General features: G+C 38.3%; 1 protein-coding gene across 2 annotated transcripts in view; it reads left to right on the top strand.

The window, feature by feature from the left end:
• The window catches only part of cusr (Copper-only SOD repeat protein), a 63,923-nt gene that overhangs the window by 41,035 nt on the left and 4,243 nt on the right, over positions 1–18,645 (top strand). For both annotated transcript variants that reach the window (XM_007242207.4, XM_022666239.2), the window contains one exon: positions 5,747–5,871. In XM_007242207.4, coding sequence (XP_007242269.3) covers positions 5,747–5,871 — 125 coding nt within the window. The remainder of the gene's footprint in view (positions 1–5,746; positions 5,872–18,645) is intronic.

Genomic DNA, 18,645 nt, shown 5'->3' with positions numbered 1-18,645 from the left:
AATGCATAAGCTGGGGGTGATAGAAGCGTCATCGAGCCCATGGTCCAGTCCAATAGTCCTGGTGCCCAAACCGGACGGCTCGTGGCGCTTCTGTAACGACTTCCGCAGGCTGAATGAGGTATCCCGGTTCGACGCATATCCCATGCCCCGAGTGGACGAACTCATCGACCGTCTGGGAAAGAGCCGGTATATCTCCACCCTCGACCTAACAAAGGGATACTGGCAGGTACCACTGGCTCCAGAGGACCGAGAGAAGACGGCGTTCGTCACTCCCTCAGGTCTATGGCACTACTCGGTCCTGCCGTTCGGGCTGCATGGTGCACCGGCCACCTTCCAGAGGTTGATGGACATCATCCTCCGGCCCCATCACAGCTTCGCCGCAGCCTATATGGATGACGTCGTCGTCCACTCAGAGACGTGGGCCGAGCACCTACTCCACCTGGACCGGGTACTGACAGCCATCCAGCAAGCCGGTCTCACTGCCAACCCCCGAAAATGCCGTCTTGGACAGTCCGAGGCGCAGTACTTGGGGTACAAGATCGGCAGAGGTCTCCTAAAGCCACAGGAAAAAAAAGTTGAGGCGGTGAAGAACTGGCCCACTCCCCGCACGAAAACAGACGTCCGCGCCTTCCTGGGACTCGCAGGATACTACAGGCGGTTCGTCCCTCACTTCGCCTCCATAGCCGCTCCACTCACGGACTTGATCAAAAAGGCCGCCCCGGAGAAAGTGAACTGGACCCCCGAAGCACAAACTGCATTCACCGACCTGAAGGGTAGGCTTTCTTCCCAACCTGTGTTGAGGAACCCTGACTTTAACCAGCCTTTTGTCCTCCACACAGATGCCTCTGAGACAGGGCTGGGAGCAGTCCTCGTGCAGGAGTTCGACGGAGAAGAGCATCCCATCCTCTACCTGAGTCGGAAGCTCATCCCCGCTGAAACACGCTACGCCGCCCTGGAGCGAGAAGCCCTGGCCATTAAATGGGCGGTGGAAGAACTACGCTACTTCCTAATTGGTAGGCAGTTCACCCTGGTGACTGACCATGCGCCATTGAGGTGGGTCTCCAAATATAAAGACACCAATGCTCGTGTGACCAGGTGGTTCCTAGCCCTCCAGGAATTCTCGTTCCAGGTCCGGCACCGACCGGGCAAGGACAACGAGGATGCGGATGCTCTCTCCCGAAGATGCCCGGAAGATCTGTCCCTGTGGTGTCAGCTAAGGGGGGGGTACTGTGGCGTGAAGGTCCCGCAAGGAGGAGGTTCGCTGTCTCCCAGAGACAGATCCGGAGCTCCAGCTCCTGCAGCACTGGACAGCGCCCGAAAGCACATGGCCAGGATCAACAAAGCTCCCGCTCCTTCAGCACCAAGGACAGCGCACTGATCACCTGCGTGCTGGAGGAGCAGACGAGGCGCGGCTGGCAGCCACTAATCAGGACGCTGCCAGAGAGTGGAGCTGCCCTTTAAAAGCCTCAGTATTACTGAGGCTGAGTTGAGTATGGTTTGGCTTGTCCCCAGCTCCACACTAACACTTTTTCCTGTCTCTCCTTGACTTAGAAGGCTGAATCTGGACCTGTTGCACAAAGGGATATTGGCCCCTCTAGCCTGGTGGTTCCTACAGCCTCGGTCATCTGAACCAGGGACTTTACTTTTTCACAGTTTTTCTTTTTTCCTTTTATTAATAAACGCCCTACGGGGAGCTTTTTGTTGAACCTGCCTCTGACTCCTGCTTCAACTGGGTCCTCCTAGCTAGGTTGCTCACAATATATACAAGAATTTGTTTATTAAAAAACGTATATAATTTAATTGCATTTTTCCTCAAGCAAAGGCCGATTACCCCACCGAATCAATAGGACTACCCCTATCACGAGAAAGCCCCCACCATTAGGAGGTGTAGACTAGTACATGCCTCCTCTGTAAAAAACTTTGTTACCTTACTTAAGTAGAAATTTTGGGGATCTATACTTTAATGGAGTAATTATTATACTTTTATTATAATAAAATACTTTTTGACGCAGTTCTTAGTACTTTCTACTCCTTACATTTTAAAAATAGTCTTGTTACTCATGTTTCATTTCAGCTTGACTTGATTCGGGCTGGTCAACATAAATAAAAAAGCAGATAAATCGCACCATCCAGAAAGCTTGTGGTTGGATAACAAGTATAAACATATACCATTCAGAACCTCTATTGATTTGTATTTGATCCATCCCACTTGCATGTCAAACTCCAGCAAGAACACAACAGATGCATGTTGCCTTATGGAAGAGACTGAGAATCAGTGAAAAACCCCAGTTATGCGTCTCCAGCTGCAGCGAGAGGCTTTGAAATGGTTGGATGCAAAAATAACTCTTTTTGAACGCGCTGCAAACTCTGCCCCCCAAGCACCACAAGCTAAATTCACCATCTAATCTGAAAAACAATATTGAGGTTTTCTACAGTCAATTGTTGACTAGATATTGTAGTAACATAGTGATGCACTAATGGTGAATTTGCAATGTTTGCCATGGCTTGGTACAAGACTTGCTTGCTAGGTGTAGGCTATGATTCAGTGTTGTAAGTTTGTTTGGAGAGCACGTGTGAGCTTTTAATTTTATGAGTTTAGGTGTAGAGGTGGGCAATCTAGGTAAAATTTCATCTTGAGGGTTTTGCTCCAATTGCCTGGCTGGCTCTGGAGCTAACTGGGCCTAATCCTGAAAGAACCATGCTAAGAGAGGGTTTGGCATCAAAGCAAAAGCTTCTTAGACTCCTGCAATCTTTTGTTCAACCTTAGCCAAAGCAAGCAACATTTTAAACCCCTTTCATGTTGGTTTAAATGTTTTTAAGTTGTCCTTGTTCTATATATATATATATATATATATATATATATATATATATATATATATATATATATGCTTTTACTCAGGAAACCATTAAGAACCATTAAGTTGAAACTGTATATAGACTACAACTGGGGCTACACAATAGGTGCGTTTCATTCTGAAGGCAGCTATCTAGGTAGTCATTGCCTTCAAAGGTAGATCTCTCATTTGGCAGCATTTTAACTGATAAGGAACCTTATGTGGCAGTGCATTTGGGACACCCTTTGGAGTCAGCATATGTCATCACGTCTAGTGCGCCGTGCTTGTGAGCTCTGTTTAAACAAGATATATATATATATATATACTGTAATAATTGTCTGTAATATTTAGGCAGATGACCACCTTGTTTGTATATATATATATATATACAGTGCCCTCCATAATTATTGGCACCCCTGGTTAAGATGTGTTCTTTAGCTTCTCATAAATTGAGTTTTGTTCAAAATAATATAGGACCACGATGGAAAAAAAAGTAAAGTCCAACCTTTAACTCAAGTAAATTTTAAGGGGGAAATAAAATCCCTGACTAAGAAATAATTATTCTTCATAAAATCACCTGTTCCACAATTATTGGCACCCCTAACAATTCTTAGGAAATAAATTTAATAAAAGTATTTCTGTCACTTCTACAGTAGTTTTCGAAGTTGATCAGAGTATGTAGGAACATTTAATTAGTAATTCACAACTTCCTGTTTCCCTGGGGTATAAATATGACGTGACACAGAGGCCATTTATCTTCAACATGGGAAAGACAAAGGAACATACCATTCAAGTGAGGCAGATGTGTGTTGACCTTCACAAGTCAGGCAATGGCTACAAGAATATCGCTACTCGCCTACACCTGTCCATATCTACTGTCAGAGGAATTATTAAGAAGTTTAAAACAACTGGAACAGTGGTAAACAAGCCTGGACGAGGACGCAAGTTTATTTTGCCACCACGCACAGTGAGGAGGATGATAAGAGAAATAAAAAGTTCTCCAAAGCTCACTGTTACAGAATTGCAACAAATGGTAGCTTCTTGGGGTCACAAAGTCTCCAAAACAACCATCAGGCGCTATCTACATGCCAACAAGCTGTTTGGGAGGCATGCACGGAAGAAACCATTTCTCACTCACAATCATAAACGCAAACGTTTGGAGTTTGCTAAGCGGTACTGGGACTTCAACTGGGACCGTGTGCTTTGGTCAGATGAAACAAAGATAGAGCTTTTTGGCAACAAATGCTCTAAGTGGGTCTGGCGTAACACAAGAGCTGAGTATGCAGAAAAGCACCTCATGCCCACTGTGAAATACGGCGGGGGATCAGTGATGCTGTGGGCCTGTTTCTCTTCTAAAGGCCCTGGGAACCTTGTTAGGGTGCATGGCATCATGAATGCTCTAAAATACCAGGACATTTTAAAACAAAATCTGGTGGCTTCTGCCCGAAAGCTGAAGATGGGTCGTCACTGGGTCTTTCAGCAAGATAATGACCCTAAACATGTGGCCAAATCTACACAGAAATGGTTCACCGCACACAGAATCAAGCTCCTCCCATGGCCATCTCAGTCCCCAGACCTCAACCCCATTGAAAACCTGTGGGGTGAGCTGAAGAGGAGAGTGCAGAGGAGAGGACCCAGGTCGTTGGATGATTTAGAGAGAATGTGCAAAGAGGAATGGTCAAAGATCCCTCTTTCTGTATTCTCCCATCTTGTGAAACATTACAGGAGAAGATTAGGTGCTGTTTTGTTGGCAAAAGGGGGTTGTACAAAGTATTAACATCAGGGGTGCTAATAATTGTGGCACACATGATTTGATGTTAAATAATTATTTCTTAATGTGGGATTTTTTTCCTACTGAATAAATTCACTTGAGTTAAAGGTTGGACTTTACTTTTTTTTCCCATCGTGGTCCTATATTATTTTGAACAAAACTCAATTTATGAGAAGCTAAAGAACACACCTTAACCAGGGGTGCCAATAATTATGGAGGGCACTGTATATATATATATATATATATATGTATATATGTGTATATATATATGTATACATATATAGGTATATATGTATACATATATATGTATATACATATATATGTATACATATATATGTATATACATATATATGTATATACATATATATGTATATACACATATATTGTTCGCATAAATACACAAAACTTCAAGTACAGTACTGATAAAACCACCCTTTAGGACTGTGTCTATCATGAATTTAGCATAATTTTGTTAAATGGAGAAGATTTAAATAAAAATTCTTTAAAATGCTCCAGCTGTATACTCTACATTTCATAGCCAACCACAACTTTCAATCACTGACAACTGTAACATGAGTTGGCAATTGTTCAGGCCATATCTTTAGTGGAAAAATGCAATGAACATATGAATAGTGAATAACTGAATAATCAGTGTCAAATCTGCGTTACATTACATGTTATGCATAAATTAAGTGTAATGATGTGCTTCTTGAAAAAGGTCAGTTTTGTGTGTTTTTTTATGCGCGCTGAGCGTTGAATGATAGAATACCTAAAACAGTGTAAAATGAACTAGTTTAATAAACACAGGCATCAGTAAAAATACAGAAAGTGGAAATAAAGAAGAAAATAAACTCACTCCTCTGCAGTGCTGACCCTGTCGGACAGGTTTTTACGTCTGAGCGCTGGTAAAATTGCATTTACTGAGATATAGTGTATAGAATATTAGTGCAATATCATTGATTTGAATTGAATTGAATCGAATGCATGAATCTTTTTTTGCTACAGTTAAACCAGCAAGCCATATTTTCTTTGTTTTTCTGTTAGATTAAGGTGGGAGTGGTCATTGAGCAATAGTACTACTGGATCCATAGCCCTGACTGCAACCCATTTAGCTTAGACTGTATTTTTGCTGTGGTTTCAGGTATGATTTCCGGAGGAGGGTGGCAGATGTTTTGGATATCACTGTGTCCAGAGTGTCAGTCTTACCTGGAGCCCTGTCACCCATGCCAGGTGGGAAATGCCAGCAGGTCACCTTCCTCGTGTCAGGTAAAGCATTCCGCATTTTCACTTCAGTTTGTGCTTCGTTAGTGAAAACACAACTCAACACCTCATTCCCAACTCTTATCTATCACTTGCATAACTTTAGTAATGATACAGTTTATCATTACACTGACATGCCAGCGGTTTGAAAACTGATCATAAGGTTTTACCTCAGAGGACTTTTTTCAGAAAGGCACACATGTATAAGTTGTTAGGTGTTATCTTGTGAGTGAGGTTGAACACTGTTCAGCGTGTTCATGGCAAGGCGATGTGATTTATGAGAGTTATGCTATGCTTCCCCTGAAGGTAAGAAGGTTACCATTTCAGCTCATGCAGCACCGCAGCATGCCATACCCCGTGATACCCTGTGATTTCTAAGCTATGCAAAGTGCTAACTACACCAGAGATGTTATTAATAATGAGACTGGCCGTTGGAGGGTCAGCATGTTAGTAGGGAAGCCCCTTCTTGATGTGGAGATCTGTGCAAGCGCAGTCGGACAACCAAGCTAAAAAATCATGTTTTTTTGTTTAATATTGAGTTAAACGCTGAAAAAACCAAGAGGGTTTGGTCTCTCCTCATACAAAAAGACAGGAGGCTGGTCTTGCATGACCTTAGGTAACTGCCTACTGGCATTGCAAATATGGCAGCCGATTGAACTAACCTGCCTATAAGAACTTTCTTGAATGGCTTTAGCATTACTGGGCCAACAAACCTTCTTAACATGGCAATTAACAGGTGATTTATTCATATAATGCTCTTACATCTGATGTCAGAAAGCAGCTTAGAACTGAGAGTGACAGCTGGAACCAAGACAGGATGAGGGGAACCATCCTTTTCTGATCATGCCACTTATACATTAGTGATATAAAGATATTGTACATTCACACACTGTAAGTCTTATTTACTCAGTTGAATTGCAACAACAGCAATTTAAGCAATTGCAAAATTGATATTGACAGTTCATGTGAACATCCATCAGTATCAGGCCAGACGAGTGGGTAATCAATAATTTGGAGAAAGATGAAAGTAGCTTTGACTGGATTTATGGAGATCAAACAATATGCAACATTATCAGAGTGTGGCTAATGACTCCAGCAGATCTGAATAAAACAGCCTAGCAGGGCTGTGCAGAGACTTGTGGAAGGGCAGGTGCTCAAAGTCAAAAGGGGAGCACAAATTTAAAACGCCATACAGAAACATACCTTACAATATAACCGGTTGATTTGTAGCAACCCATATTCATAGAGAATGTAACATGGAATCACAACATACCATTTCATTGTCCATAACTCATATCTCTGTTAGAGGCAAAAGTAGTCTATATCTATAGTCAGTGGCATGCAGTTAATATAGCGGGTACCCCTTCTGCGCAGTTTTACGACTAATCTTTATCAGAACGCTGAAAAGGGGTTAGACAGCCATAGCCCCGCTCCGGTTAGATTGACATTACTCATTACTACACCCTTAAAAAAATCAGAAGAAGGGTCACGCAGACACACGAGGGCAGAAGCCATTTTAAAAAGCTTTGATTGGTTGAACTGCTGTCAGTCAGATAAGAGTCCTGTAGCAAATGAAAAACGCAGAGTAATGCTTTAAATTAGATATTAAATTAATCAGTCAGACCGAGACTTGACAGGTATGACTTTCACACTTAAACTTAAAAAAAAAAAATGACAAAAGGGCAAAATTTGAGCAGTAAGGGCCAAATAGGCAGGTACTCCAAACCCCCCCCCCCCCCCCCCGCCCCGTGTGTATAAACCAGCATTTATTGCATTTGGCATCTCAGAATGGAAGGATTTTGTTTTATTTCCTAGAAGAAAAAAAGGAATCATTACTGATCACATTACTGACAAATGCTATTGTAGTTACGCAGTTTTGTATTTTATTACAGGAACATTCTTTCTTATGCCCTGAATATAGCCCTTACCAAAAGTAGTATACGTACGTATGTAAAGTAGGTTAGAAGTTCAAGTATATTTCTCAAGTTTACCTTCTGTAGTAAGTATACTAATATCAATACACTAGTAGCATATTTGGGTGTCTATTCTCATTCCAGCACACTAACTAGCAAAACAACAAGTACGAGTACATGTATTTCTGCTTTCGCCGATACAGATACTAATACCTACTTGAATTAAAGATCACTAATAAAAATGTAGTTATTAGTGTAAAAGTAGTGCAGAGCAACAGTTCATTTTCTAATTTTGCGTTTTGTTTTGTGTCACATTATGTCCAGATTTTTTTTTTACTTTACTTTTCCAAAAAAGGGTATTTGAAAGAAATAATGTGGTAGTGCACTATACACCCCTATATGCAGCTTAAACATTTGTCCTTAATTGTGTTTTCTCCCCTTACTTTTACTTTCAATCAACCTTTATTTAAACTCGGAGTACATTAAGGGTGGCCCTCATTTACAATGCAGCCGAGCAATTACATAGTGAAGGGATTGACAGAAACAACAACAACAAAAAGTAGATAGAATAAAATAATAATAATTTAAGAGTAAAAATCATAAAATCATAGGTAAAATATAGGAACTATATATTATTTAAAAATAGGAACTAATAATAGTTCTATTACATATTAATAATAAAAGAAAAGAAAGAAACTGAAAAGAAATATGAAAAAAACAGCTAAAAAAACAACATTAAAAACGAAAAAGTTAACTAAAAAAAAAAAAAAAATAAAGAAACTTAAAACATACCAAAGATCATAAAAAAACTAAAATGAGCTAAAACATTCTCAGGCTGTCTGAAGGTGGTTAGATATTAATAGTTTAAAATGATTTAGTGACTCCAGTGAGCTGAGTTTTACAGTTTCCTGTAGTGAATAATTGCAGCTTGCTGGTGCTTCTCTGTGGCTAAAAGCAGATTTTCCCAGTTCAGATAAAACTCTCAGTACCTGAAGGGTGATCCAGTCACTGGAGCGAGTCTGATAGGTTGTGTTATTTTTAATACGTTTTTGTGAGATGTACGGTGGCATATGGTGAGAAAGTGCTTTAAAAACAAAAATAAACCAATGTGTTTCTCGACGCACAGCAAGAGAAGATCATCCAGCTTTTCATAGAGTGAACAGTGATGTGCACTATACGGGTCACCAGCAGTGTTGGGCACGTTACTTTGAAAAAGTAATTAGTTATAGTTACTCCTTACTTCTCCAAAAAAGTAACTGAGTTACTAACGGAGTTACTCCACTATAAAAGTAATTAGTTACCAGTAAAAGTAACTATCGCGTTACTTTTTATTATTCGCCCGTCAAAAAAAGGAAATCAATTATGCATTTACTATTATTATTAGAAAAATAACAAAAAATAACAAACGAAAATAAACCCAAAATGTTGACAAAAATATAATCTAACGAATTTCAAAAAAATAAAACGAAATTCTCCACACAACCAAAGAAAATTACTAAAACTTGTAATACTGAAAAAAGCGGAAAAACGCGTCTGGGGATGAAATTTAACAAACCAAGCCACACTCAAAAGAAATATGTATATATAAAACAAAATAATGGACAAAAACAACAATTTAATGCCCGTTAAAATGGTATTAATATAACAGCTTCACCAAAAGAGAATAGAGCTTAGATCGTGCCCAAAAAATCCGACCCAGCCGGAGCCCGTGCACATTCTGCCCAAGCCCGAACCATAAACTGTCATTATGAGCCTGACCCGATCCGCCCCATAAACTGTCTGTTTTCGGGCTGATTGAATGAGCGAAATATAATCAGAATTATGTTAATTAACACTGTAACATAGAAGCATAGAACTATTATTTAATTTAAATGATTTTTAAGAACAGCTACACACAATGCTGCAAATCAAACGCGGAGGCGTTCACGTGCGCCCAGAGCTACGTGATTACAGTTTTCATTTTTATTATAGTTTAATTTTATTTTGTTTTTATTTTTTCTGTTCATTTTAGGGTGGGCTTGCTAGCGCGAGAGCGCTTTACACAAGAACTAACGGACCACGAGTGCCGCGCGCTCGGCACAACAACTCCCGCTGTACAACTCCGCTGTACAACAGCGCTTATAAATAAATTAAACACAAACATTAGGATATTCTATCAGTAATTTCAGTTCGTTTTAGTTAGTTTTATAAACACAAAATACAGTTCGAGATAGTTATGTTTTTCCTTTTAATTACCGTTTTTATTAGATTCAGTTAACACAAATGTTTTTCACTTTCAGTTTTCGCTATTTCGTTCGCTTTAGTGAACAATAATAATTGGTTACTTAGCAACATTGTGATTATCACACCAGAGCTTTATATAAAATAAAAATAGGAGCCTGATTTCGGGTCGGTCCTCAGGTCAGGTGGGATTCGGGCAGAGAATCTAAGCTCTAAAATAGAAAGCAGCAGCACCACAAAAACCGGAGCAGCTAAAAAGAGCTTAACGTCCTTAATTCGGAACTTGGGTTGTCCACGGCAATCACTGAATTGATTAGAGCACGCAAATCGTCACAATTGTGCCTCACTTCACCACGCCAAACCACAGGCACAGCGGCCAGAAGCTCAAGTTCACCGGAGAGAGGAGGGGTTAACCAGGGCAAAGCGAAATAAAAAAAAAAAGTTAATAGAGCTGCTAAAGTACGAGGCTGAAGTTGGTTTGATATTCGCAGCTGCCGCTTCGTGAACTAAAGGGAGCGTTCACAAACCTCACAGACCAACACTGAAGGAGATAGAATGAAGAAAAGCAGTACATCTGTTTATTAACAATGTAAATATACAATATCGTATTACATGTAATTTTGTATATTGTAAAATATTTATTTTAATTACTGAATTTATAATTATATATTACAATAAATAATTAAATATATATTTAATAAAATTATATTTTAAAAGCCATTGCGCTCAAAAAATATGAGGCAGATGTTCAAGTGTGATTTTGAAGAACTTTTTCATGTTGGGCCAGACCAAATACACATGATCTGAAGAGTACTAGTCTTCTACTTTAAGAAAAACCTGGAATTAGCCTGGCCCGAGCTGATTTTATACTTTAAAATGAACTGGCAACATGGTATAACGAGCCATAATGCACAATTTTTTTATGTAAAGCTGATGTTCCAGTGTGATTTTGAAGGACTTTTTCATCTTGGGCCAGACCAAATACACATGATCTAAAGAGTACTAGTCTTCTTCTTTAAGGAAAACCTGGAATTAGCCTGGCCCGAGCTGATTTTATACTTTAAAATTAACTGGCAACATAGCATACCGATCCATAAGGCACAAAAAAGTTTAATTTAAAGCTGATGTTCTAGTGTGATTTTGAAGGACTTTTTCATGTTGGGCCAGACCAAATACACATGATCTAAAGAGTACTAGTCTTCTACTTTAAGGAAAGCCTGGAAATAGCCTGGCCCGAGCTGATTTTATACTTTAAAATGAACTGGCAACATGGCCTACACTGAAAAAAGAGAATTGTTGGACCAACTTAAAAAAAATTACTTCAATTGGTAACACATAAATAAATTAAGTTTTTACAAATTAAGTAAACAAGTTAGATCAACACAATTCCTTTAAGTTAGCTCAACGTAATTATTTGATTACTTTCAAGTTTTCATTATCTCAACTTAAATTTAAGGCAAATCAACTTAAATTATCCAGTTTATCCAACTTAATTACGTGCTTCATAATTTTAAAGTACACTGTAAAACATTTCAAGTTGTTTAAACTCAGCAATATAAGTTCTCCTGCTGCCTTAAAAGGCTGAGTTAACTCAATGTGGTATTCTCAACATATTTGGTATATTATTATTTAACTGCAAATACTGACAGTACAATACTGGAGTAAACTCAGCAAAGAGTGAACTCTGTAGCTCAAAGGCAGCATACTGTGATCACTAGAAACACAGAATAAAGTTAATGTGCTTTTACAGCCCACAAACACTGAGGCCTGGCAATCAAATTATATTATAATATTGCAGGCCTAGGATAAGGTAGCTTTGGGCAACAGACAACACAAAGATGGTAAGTACGGAAGAGGCCACACCCAATATGCAGATATATGGTGCCAGGAGCCTATAGGAAAGCTGCATGAACCAACACTCTAGAAAGAGCATTGACACAGGTAGTGACTAAAAGTTGGTTCAAATCACATTTTTTCATTGGTTCAACCAACATTTTTAAGTTTTCAGGTTGAAGTTCTCTGAACTCATTTTATTGAGTTATACTGGCCGATAAGTTCACTCCACTTAATAATATTAGTTTCCACTGACTAAAACACAGAATCACTTTTTAGAGTGTACCAATCCATAATGCACAAAAAAATTGAATATAAAGCTGATGTTCCAGTGTGATTTTGAAGGACTTTTTCATCTTGGGCCAGACCAAATACACATGATCTAAAGAGTACTAGTCTTCTACTTTAAGGAAAGCCTGGAAATAGCCTGGCCCGAGCTGGTTTTATACTTTAAAATGAACTGGCAACATGGCATACCGATCCATAAGGCACAAAAAAGTTTAATTTAAAGCTGATGTTCTAGTGTGATTTTGAAGGACTTTTTAATCTTGGGCCAGAACAAATACACATGATCTGAAGAGTACTAGTCTTCTACTTTAAGGAAAACCTGGAATTAGCCTGGCCCAAGCTGATTTTATACTTTAAAATGAACTGGCAACATGGTATAACGAGCCATAATGCACAATTTTTTTATGTAAAGCTGATGTTCCAGTGTGATTTTGAAGGACTTTTTCATCTTGGGCCAGAACAAATACACATGATCTGAAGAGAACTAGTCTTCTTCTTTAAGGAAAACCTGGAATTAGCCTGGCCAGAGCTGATTTTATACTTTAAAATTAACTGGCAACATGGCCTACCGATCCATAATGCACAAAGAAATTGAATATAAAGCTGATGTTCTAGTGTGATTTTGAAGGACTTTTTAATCTTGGGCCAGAACAAATACACATGATCTAAAGAGTACTAGTCTTCTACTTTAAGGAAAACCTGGAATCAGCCTGGCCCAAGCTGACTTTAGACTGCACAATTAATTGGCAACATGGCAGCACAAAAAAAAATATTATTTAAAGCTGATATTCCCGTATGATTTTGGACTTTTTTTTCAGACCAAATACACATCAGATGAAGAGTTCTGGTATTCTCAAAATCAATGCTTTATATTCACACTGGAACATCAGCTTTACATAAAAAAAAATGTGCTTTATGGATCGGTATTCCATGTTGCCAGTTAATTTTAAAGTATAAAATCAGCTCGGGCCAGGCTAATTTCAGATTTTTCTTAAAGTAGAAGACTAGTACTCTTCAGATCATGTGTATTTGTTCTGGCCCAAGATTAAAAAGTCCTTCAAAATCACACTGCAACATCAGCTTTACATAAAAAAAAATGTGCTTTATGGATCGGTATTCCATGTTGCCAGTTCATTTTAAAGTATAAAATCAGCTCGGGCTAGGCTATTTCCAGGCTTTCCTTAAAGTAGAAGACTAGTACTCTTTAGATCATGTGTATTTGGTCTGGCCCAATATGAAAAAGTCTTTCAAAATCACACTGGAACATCAGCTTTACACAAAAAAATTGTGCATTATGGCTCGTTATACCATGTTGCCAGTTAATTTTAAAGTATAAAATCAGCTCGGGCCAGGCTAATTCCAGGTTTTCCTTAAAGTAGCAGACTAGTTCTCTTCAGATCATGTGTATTTGTTCTGGCCCAAGATGAAAAAGTTCTTCAAAATCACACCTCATATTTTTTGAGCGCAATGGCTTTTAAAATATAATTTTATTAAATATATATTTAATTATTTATTGTAATATATAATTATAAATTCAGTAATTAAAATAAATATTTTACAATATACAAAATTATATTTAATAAGATATTGTATATTTACATTGTTAATAAACAGCTGTACTGCTTTTCTTCATTCTATCTCCTTCAGTGTTGATCTGTGAGGTGTTTAATATAAACAGCGGGTGTTTGTGAACGCTCCCTTTAGTTCACGGTGCTTCAGTGAAGCGGCAGCTGCGAATATCAAACCAACTTCAGCCGGGGAATACGAGGCTGCGAATATCGAGCCAAACGAATCTGGAGCTGCGAATATCAAACCAACTTCAGCCTCGTTGCTAAAGTAACGTGCAGTAACGGGGTGTCGGAAATGGTAACGACGTTATAGTTACAGTCATAGTAATTAGTTAGATTACTCGTTACTGAAAAAAAGTAACAGCGTTAGTAACGCCGTTAGTTTTAACGCCGTTACTCCCAACACTGGTCACCAGTAATGAATCTTAGTGCTGCATGGTATACAGAATCCAGTGTGCATTGGGAAGCATGATTTATTTCTATATAGGAAGTCAAGTTTTTGAAAGCTTGTTAATATGGTTCTTCAAAGTACATTTGTCATCTAGCCATATGCCAAGGTACTTATATTCATTAACTCTTTCCACATTAGAACCCTCCACTTTTATACTTTAAGAAGTTTTAAAACACTTTTACTTGAATAAAAAGTGTTTTAAACCCTTAGGACAGTGTTGTTATTGGGGTCTTTTTAGATTGAACTCACAACCCCAGACCCCTGTAAATGTGCAGCATCATTAAGTTGCCTCATATACACTATAAAAGAAAAAAACACGTGAAAAAACAGTCAAATCACCGTTAGCTGCAGCAGCTGCCAAACAACCCCCCTAAAATTAAAGTAAAATACTTACATTCATAGGAAGTGCAAAACCAGTAAATTCACATGCATTTTCATTAAAGGTTTTAATGAAACATGCATATTTACGATTAAATTCCTTCAATAAAGTGGTTTCGATCGACGTTCTGCAGGGGGAAAAAAGTGTTATTTTACTTTTTTTTAACTAACATATTATAAAAATCTTAAATACTTAAGTACTGAGCTTTACCACCCACACGATTAATGTATTAACTTAATATACACTGAAGTACTCTAAAAGAAAATACAGTGATAGACTGCATGACCTTTTTCAGAAGGTCATATTGACAGGCTCTCTGCTCACTAAACAGTGCTCAAAGAATAAAACCACTTATAAAACTACAGTCTAAAACTCAGCCAGGTGAATAAAATTGCTATAAAACTTCATCATGGTGAGCCCTCTAAACTGAACATCTAATTAACATAGCCACGCCCCACAGACAGCTGCCGTGCTTCCCATTCAGACCTACTGCATGCTGTTTAAATAATAATTCCATTGTTCCATTTGGTTTTTAACGTGTGTTACTTTTTATTTACAGCAAATAATAAAACTACTTCAGTACTCTGTATTTTTACACTGAGACTTCATAAATTAACATTCAATCCCCTTAAAAAATTGTACAGTTGAGTAAAAAAACAGAGTATTTTTGTAATTTAAATGTACAGATTTCTACTGTACTTTTACAGAAGATCTATTGAAACAGATGTTTTCACTGTGATATTCAGGTATATTCCTTTTTAACATAAAAGACAGAAAAAAAACTTTATTTCACACACATATAATTACAGATATTAATTAGTCATTTTACATACATATCTATGTAATTTATGAGCAAAAATGAGGAAAAATACCATATAAATAATATAGGTATAGGTATATTTTATTTTATATAGGTATCATTCTTAATCTTTTAAATACAGTCCCCTTCAAAAGTATTGGAACAGTGTGGTCGATCCCAATATTTCTGCTGTAGATTGAAAACATTTGAGATTGATGACACGATTAATAACACGATTAATATGACATAAAGGATCCACATTTCATCTTTTATTTCCAGGTATTTACATCTGGATCTGAAACATAGTTCAGAAGATAGCACCTTCTGTCTGAAACATGTGACTGTAAGGTGTGTTTGTTGTCCTGATACATTATTTTTCAAACAATAAACAGTGCTCACTTTCAGATTTAGATTGTGTGTTTGATTGTTTAGATTGTGCATTTATAGTGAGAGGAGTAACCAACATTAAACCAGAGAGCTGCCTATCAGTGAAAAACAAGCAACTGTGAAGCTGAGAGGAGATGGAAAATCAATCAGAGCCATTAGAGCATAAATATTAGCCATAGCCAGAAGAACTGAATAATCTGAAGAAGAAAGTCGTCACTGATGTACTAGATAACAGGTGATGAACAGGAAGACCAAGGAAAACCACATCAGTTCATGAAACATTGTGAGTTCTGTAAAGAAAAACTCTAAAACAACTGATAGTATCATCAGCAACAGCCTCCAGAGAGCAGGAGTGAAGGTACTACAATCTCCTGTTCACAGAAAACTTCATGAGCAAAAGTACAGAGGCTTTACCAGAGGATAAAAACCACTATCAATGAGGTGAGTAGGAAGACTAGGTTGGAATTTACCAAAAAGTACAGAGAAAAGCCTGTGATTAGGGACTGATGAGACAAAGAATAACATTTACCAATGTGATGGAAAAGCTGAAGTCTGGAGAAAGAAATGATCTGCTCTTGATCTCAAACATACCATCTCATCTGTGAAACACAGTGGAGGCATGGCTTATTCTTCATTGATGTAAAGTGAACTGAAAGATGATGAAAGATGAAACTAAACTGTTCTGGAGATTGTCACGGAATGACCCAGGCAAGGAAGATGGGGAGACGGACGCAAGTGCAGGTAGGGCGAAATAAATAATTTATTAAATAAATAACAAATAAACAAAGAAACAAGGAACGGGTAACACGAAACAAAGAAACAGAAATAACCAAAACAAACGAGCGATAATAATAAACAAACCAAACAGGGCAGGGAAATATAAAAAAGGGAATAATTTATTAAACACAAAGCAGGGGTATATACAAGGAGCTAGGAAACACGGAAATAAACAAGAAACTAGAAACATTAAACAAGAGATAAACACAGAAACTAAGGCGCGAAGAACAGAGGCTATGAAACACGGAGAAACACAGAGAGACAAAACACTAGAGGTTAGTGCAAAGACCGACGAGGGACAAGTGGCAGAGGGGATCTTTTAACAAACAGGAAACACACTAGAATTGGAAACACCTGGGGAAGGGGCGGAGCTACAAATGAGACACGTGGTGGAAAACTACTGAGACAGGAGACACAGAGGAGCACAGGTCACGTGGGGAAAACACACAGAGACATGAGACAAGGCCAGGACGTGACAGAGATCTTTAATCATGCAGCAAGATAATGACCCAGAACCCACTGCAGCCTGGAAAAGCACCACAGAAGAAGAATGCAGAGGTTTAGTGATGTCAGTGGGTCACAGACTGAATGCAGTTACTGCAAGCGAAGGATTTGCAACTAAATATTAAGTCTTGTTCACTTTAATTTGCTTTAAGTTTAACTGTTTCCATATTTTTGCTCACAAGGAAAATACTTGGAAATAAAAACTGAAATATTTATATTTGATCTCATATTTTTCTTTTAATGACAAACCCAAAAACGTTTTTGTCTACAGTAGAAATAAAGGGATTGGTCTCACTGTTCTGATATTTTGGAGGGGACTGTACATCTTTTAACCATACTTTAAGTACACTTGTAAGTAAATATTATAAACACTACCAGTGACCTACACATATAACAATTTACAATATACACTTAAGGATTGTAAAAACCCACCAGGATAGTTTGCACACAAATGCAAGCAGGTTTATAGTCCAAAAAAAACCAGGCAAAATCGTCTTCAATAAACAGACAGAGATTAAAAAACAGATATAGAACACAAGCAAAAATCATAATCGCGGGCAAACAACGATAAAAAAAAACAGAAATAACAAACACAGTGAATAACGCTTGATAAGTCACAGGAGTGGCAATATCTCAGGAAAAGACGAAGCAAAAGTCTCGGTATAAAAAGTCCAGCTAATCAGCTGGTGTCCCACAAGTTGGGTTGGGTTGGGTTAGCTTCTTAGTACTTCGGAGAAGCTGATCTTAATGGTGCAGAGTGTGCAGGTGTGACCGGGATAAGAATGTCTTTTTTTTACAACTCAAATTTTTAAACAAATATGGAATTGGATGCCAAAAAAAGAAACTGGGATGCTGTGTAATTAGTAGCATGTTTCACAAACTGAAGCCAAATGGAAATGTGTGCTCAGACTCTGAAAGCTGATCTGAGATTAGCTTGGTTACCCTGTAATGCTGGATGGTTAAGGCGTATAAATAGGACTGGCATGTTCATGCAAACCACTGGGCACACAGTGAAGCAGACAAAGACCGTGTAGTCTGATTGACAGGGTATCAGAGCAGATCAGGTCACTCACAGACAACATCGGCTTTCATTGCCTTTTCATTTTTAGTAACACGTTATAAGAATGCTGCTTATGTCTAGACTTTATAACACGAGCACAAGCACTGAATGAATAGTGTACTAGTGGTTTGAGTTATGTAGTGGTTACCCAATATCGAAATCGAAATGCATGTTTTACTGCACATTGACTGTTAAATGCTTAGAGCCCTAGACCAGGATTTACAGAATGTGTACAACAATTCTTTAAACAAAACTTGACCTGCATACACAGGTGAATACAATTATGAGAAAGGGTTAAGGCTCCAATTGCAAGCTTTGCATCTTCTCTGAAGAGTGGCAACATGGGAGCCTTAAAACAAATCTCAAACAGAGTTGCTTGAGGTATACTAAAGCTAAAGCACATTCAGACAAGCCGGCTTCATTTAGGAATAAGTTTCTGTGGACTGATGAAACATAAATTGAGTTATTTGGAGGTGGTTATTTATGCATGGAGGAAAAAGAACACAGCATTCCAACACAAACACTCTACTGCTCCTCACAGTAAAACGTGGTGGTGGTTCATCGTGCTGTGGGGCTGTGTGATCAGTGCAGCTACTGAGAA

Source organism: Astyanax mexicanus, unplaced genomic scaffold, assembly GCF_023375975.1.
Source record: "Astyanax mexicanus isolate ESR-SI-001 unplaced genomic scaffold, AstMex3_surface scaffold_36, whole genome shotgun sequence".
NCBI classification, from domain to species: domain Eukaryota; kingdom Metazoa; phylum Chordata; class Actinopteri; order Characiformes; family Acestrorhamphidae; genus Astyanax; species Astyanax mexicanus.
This window is presented reverse-complemented; position numbering and strand designations above follow the sequence as displayed.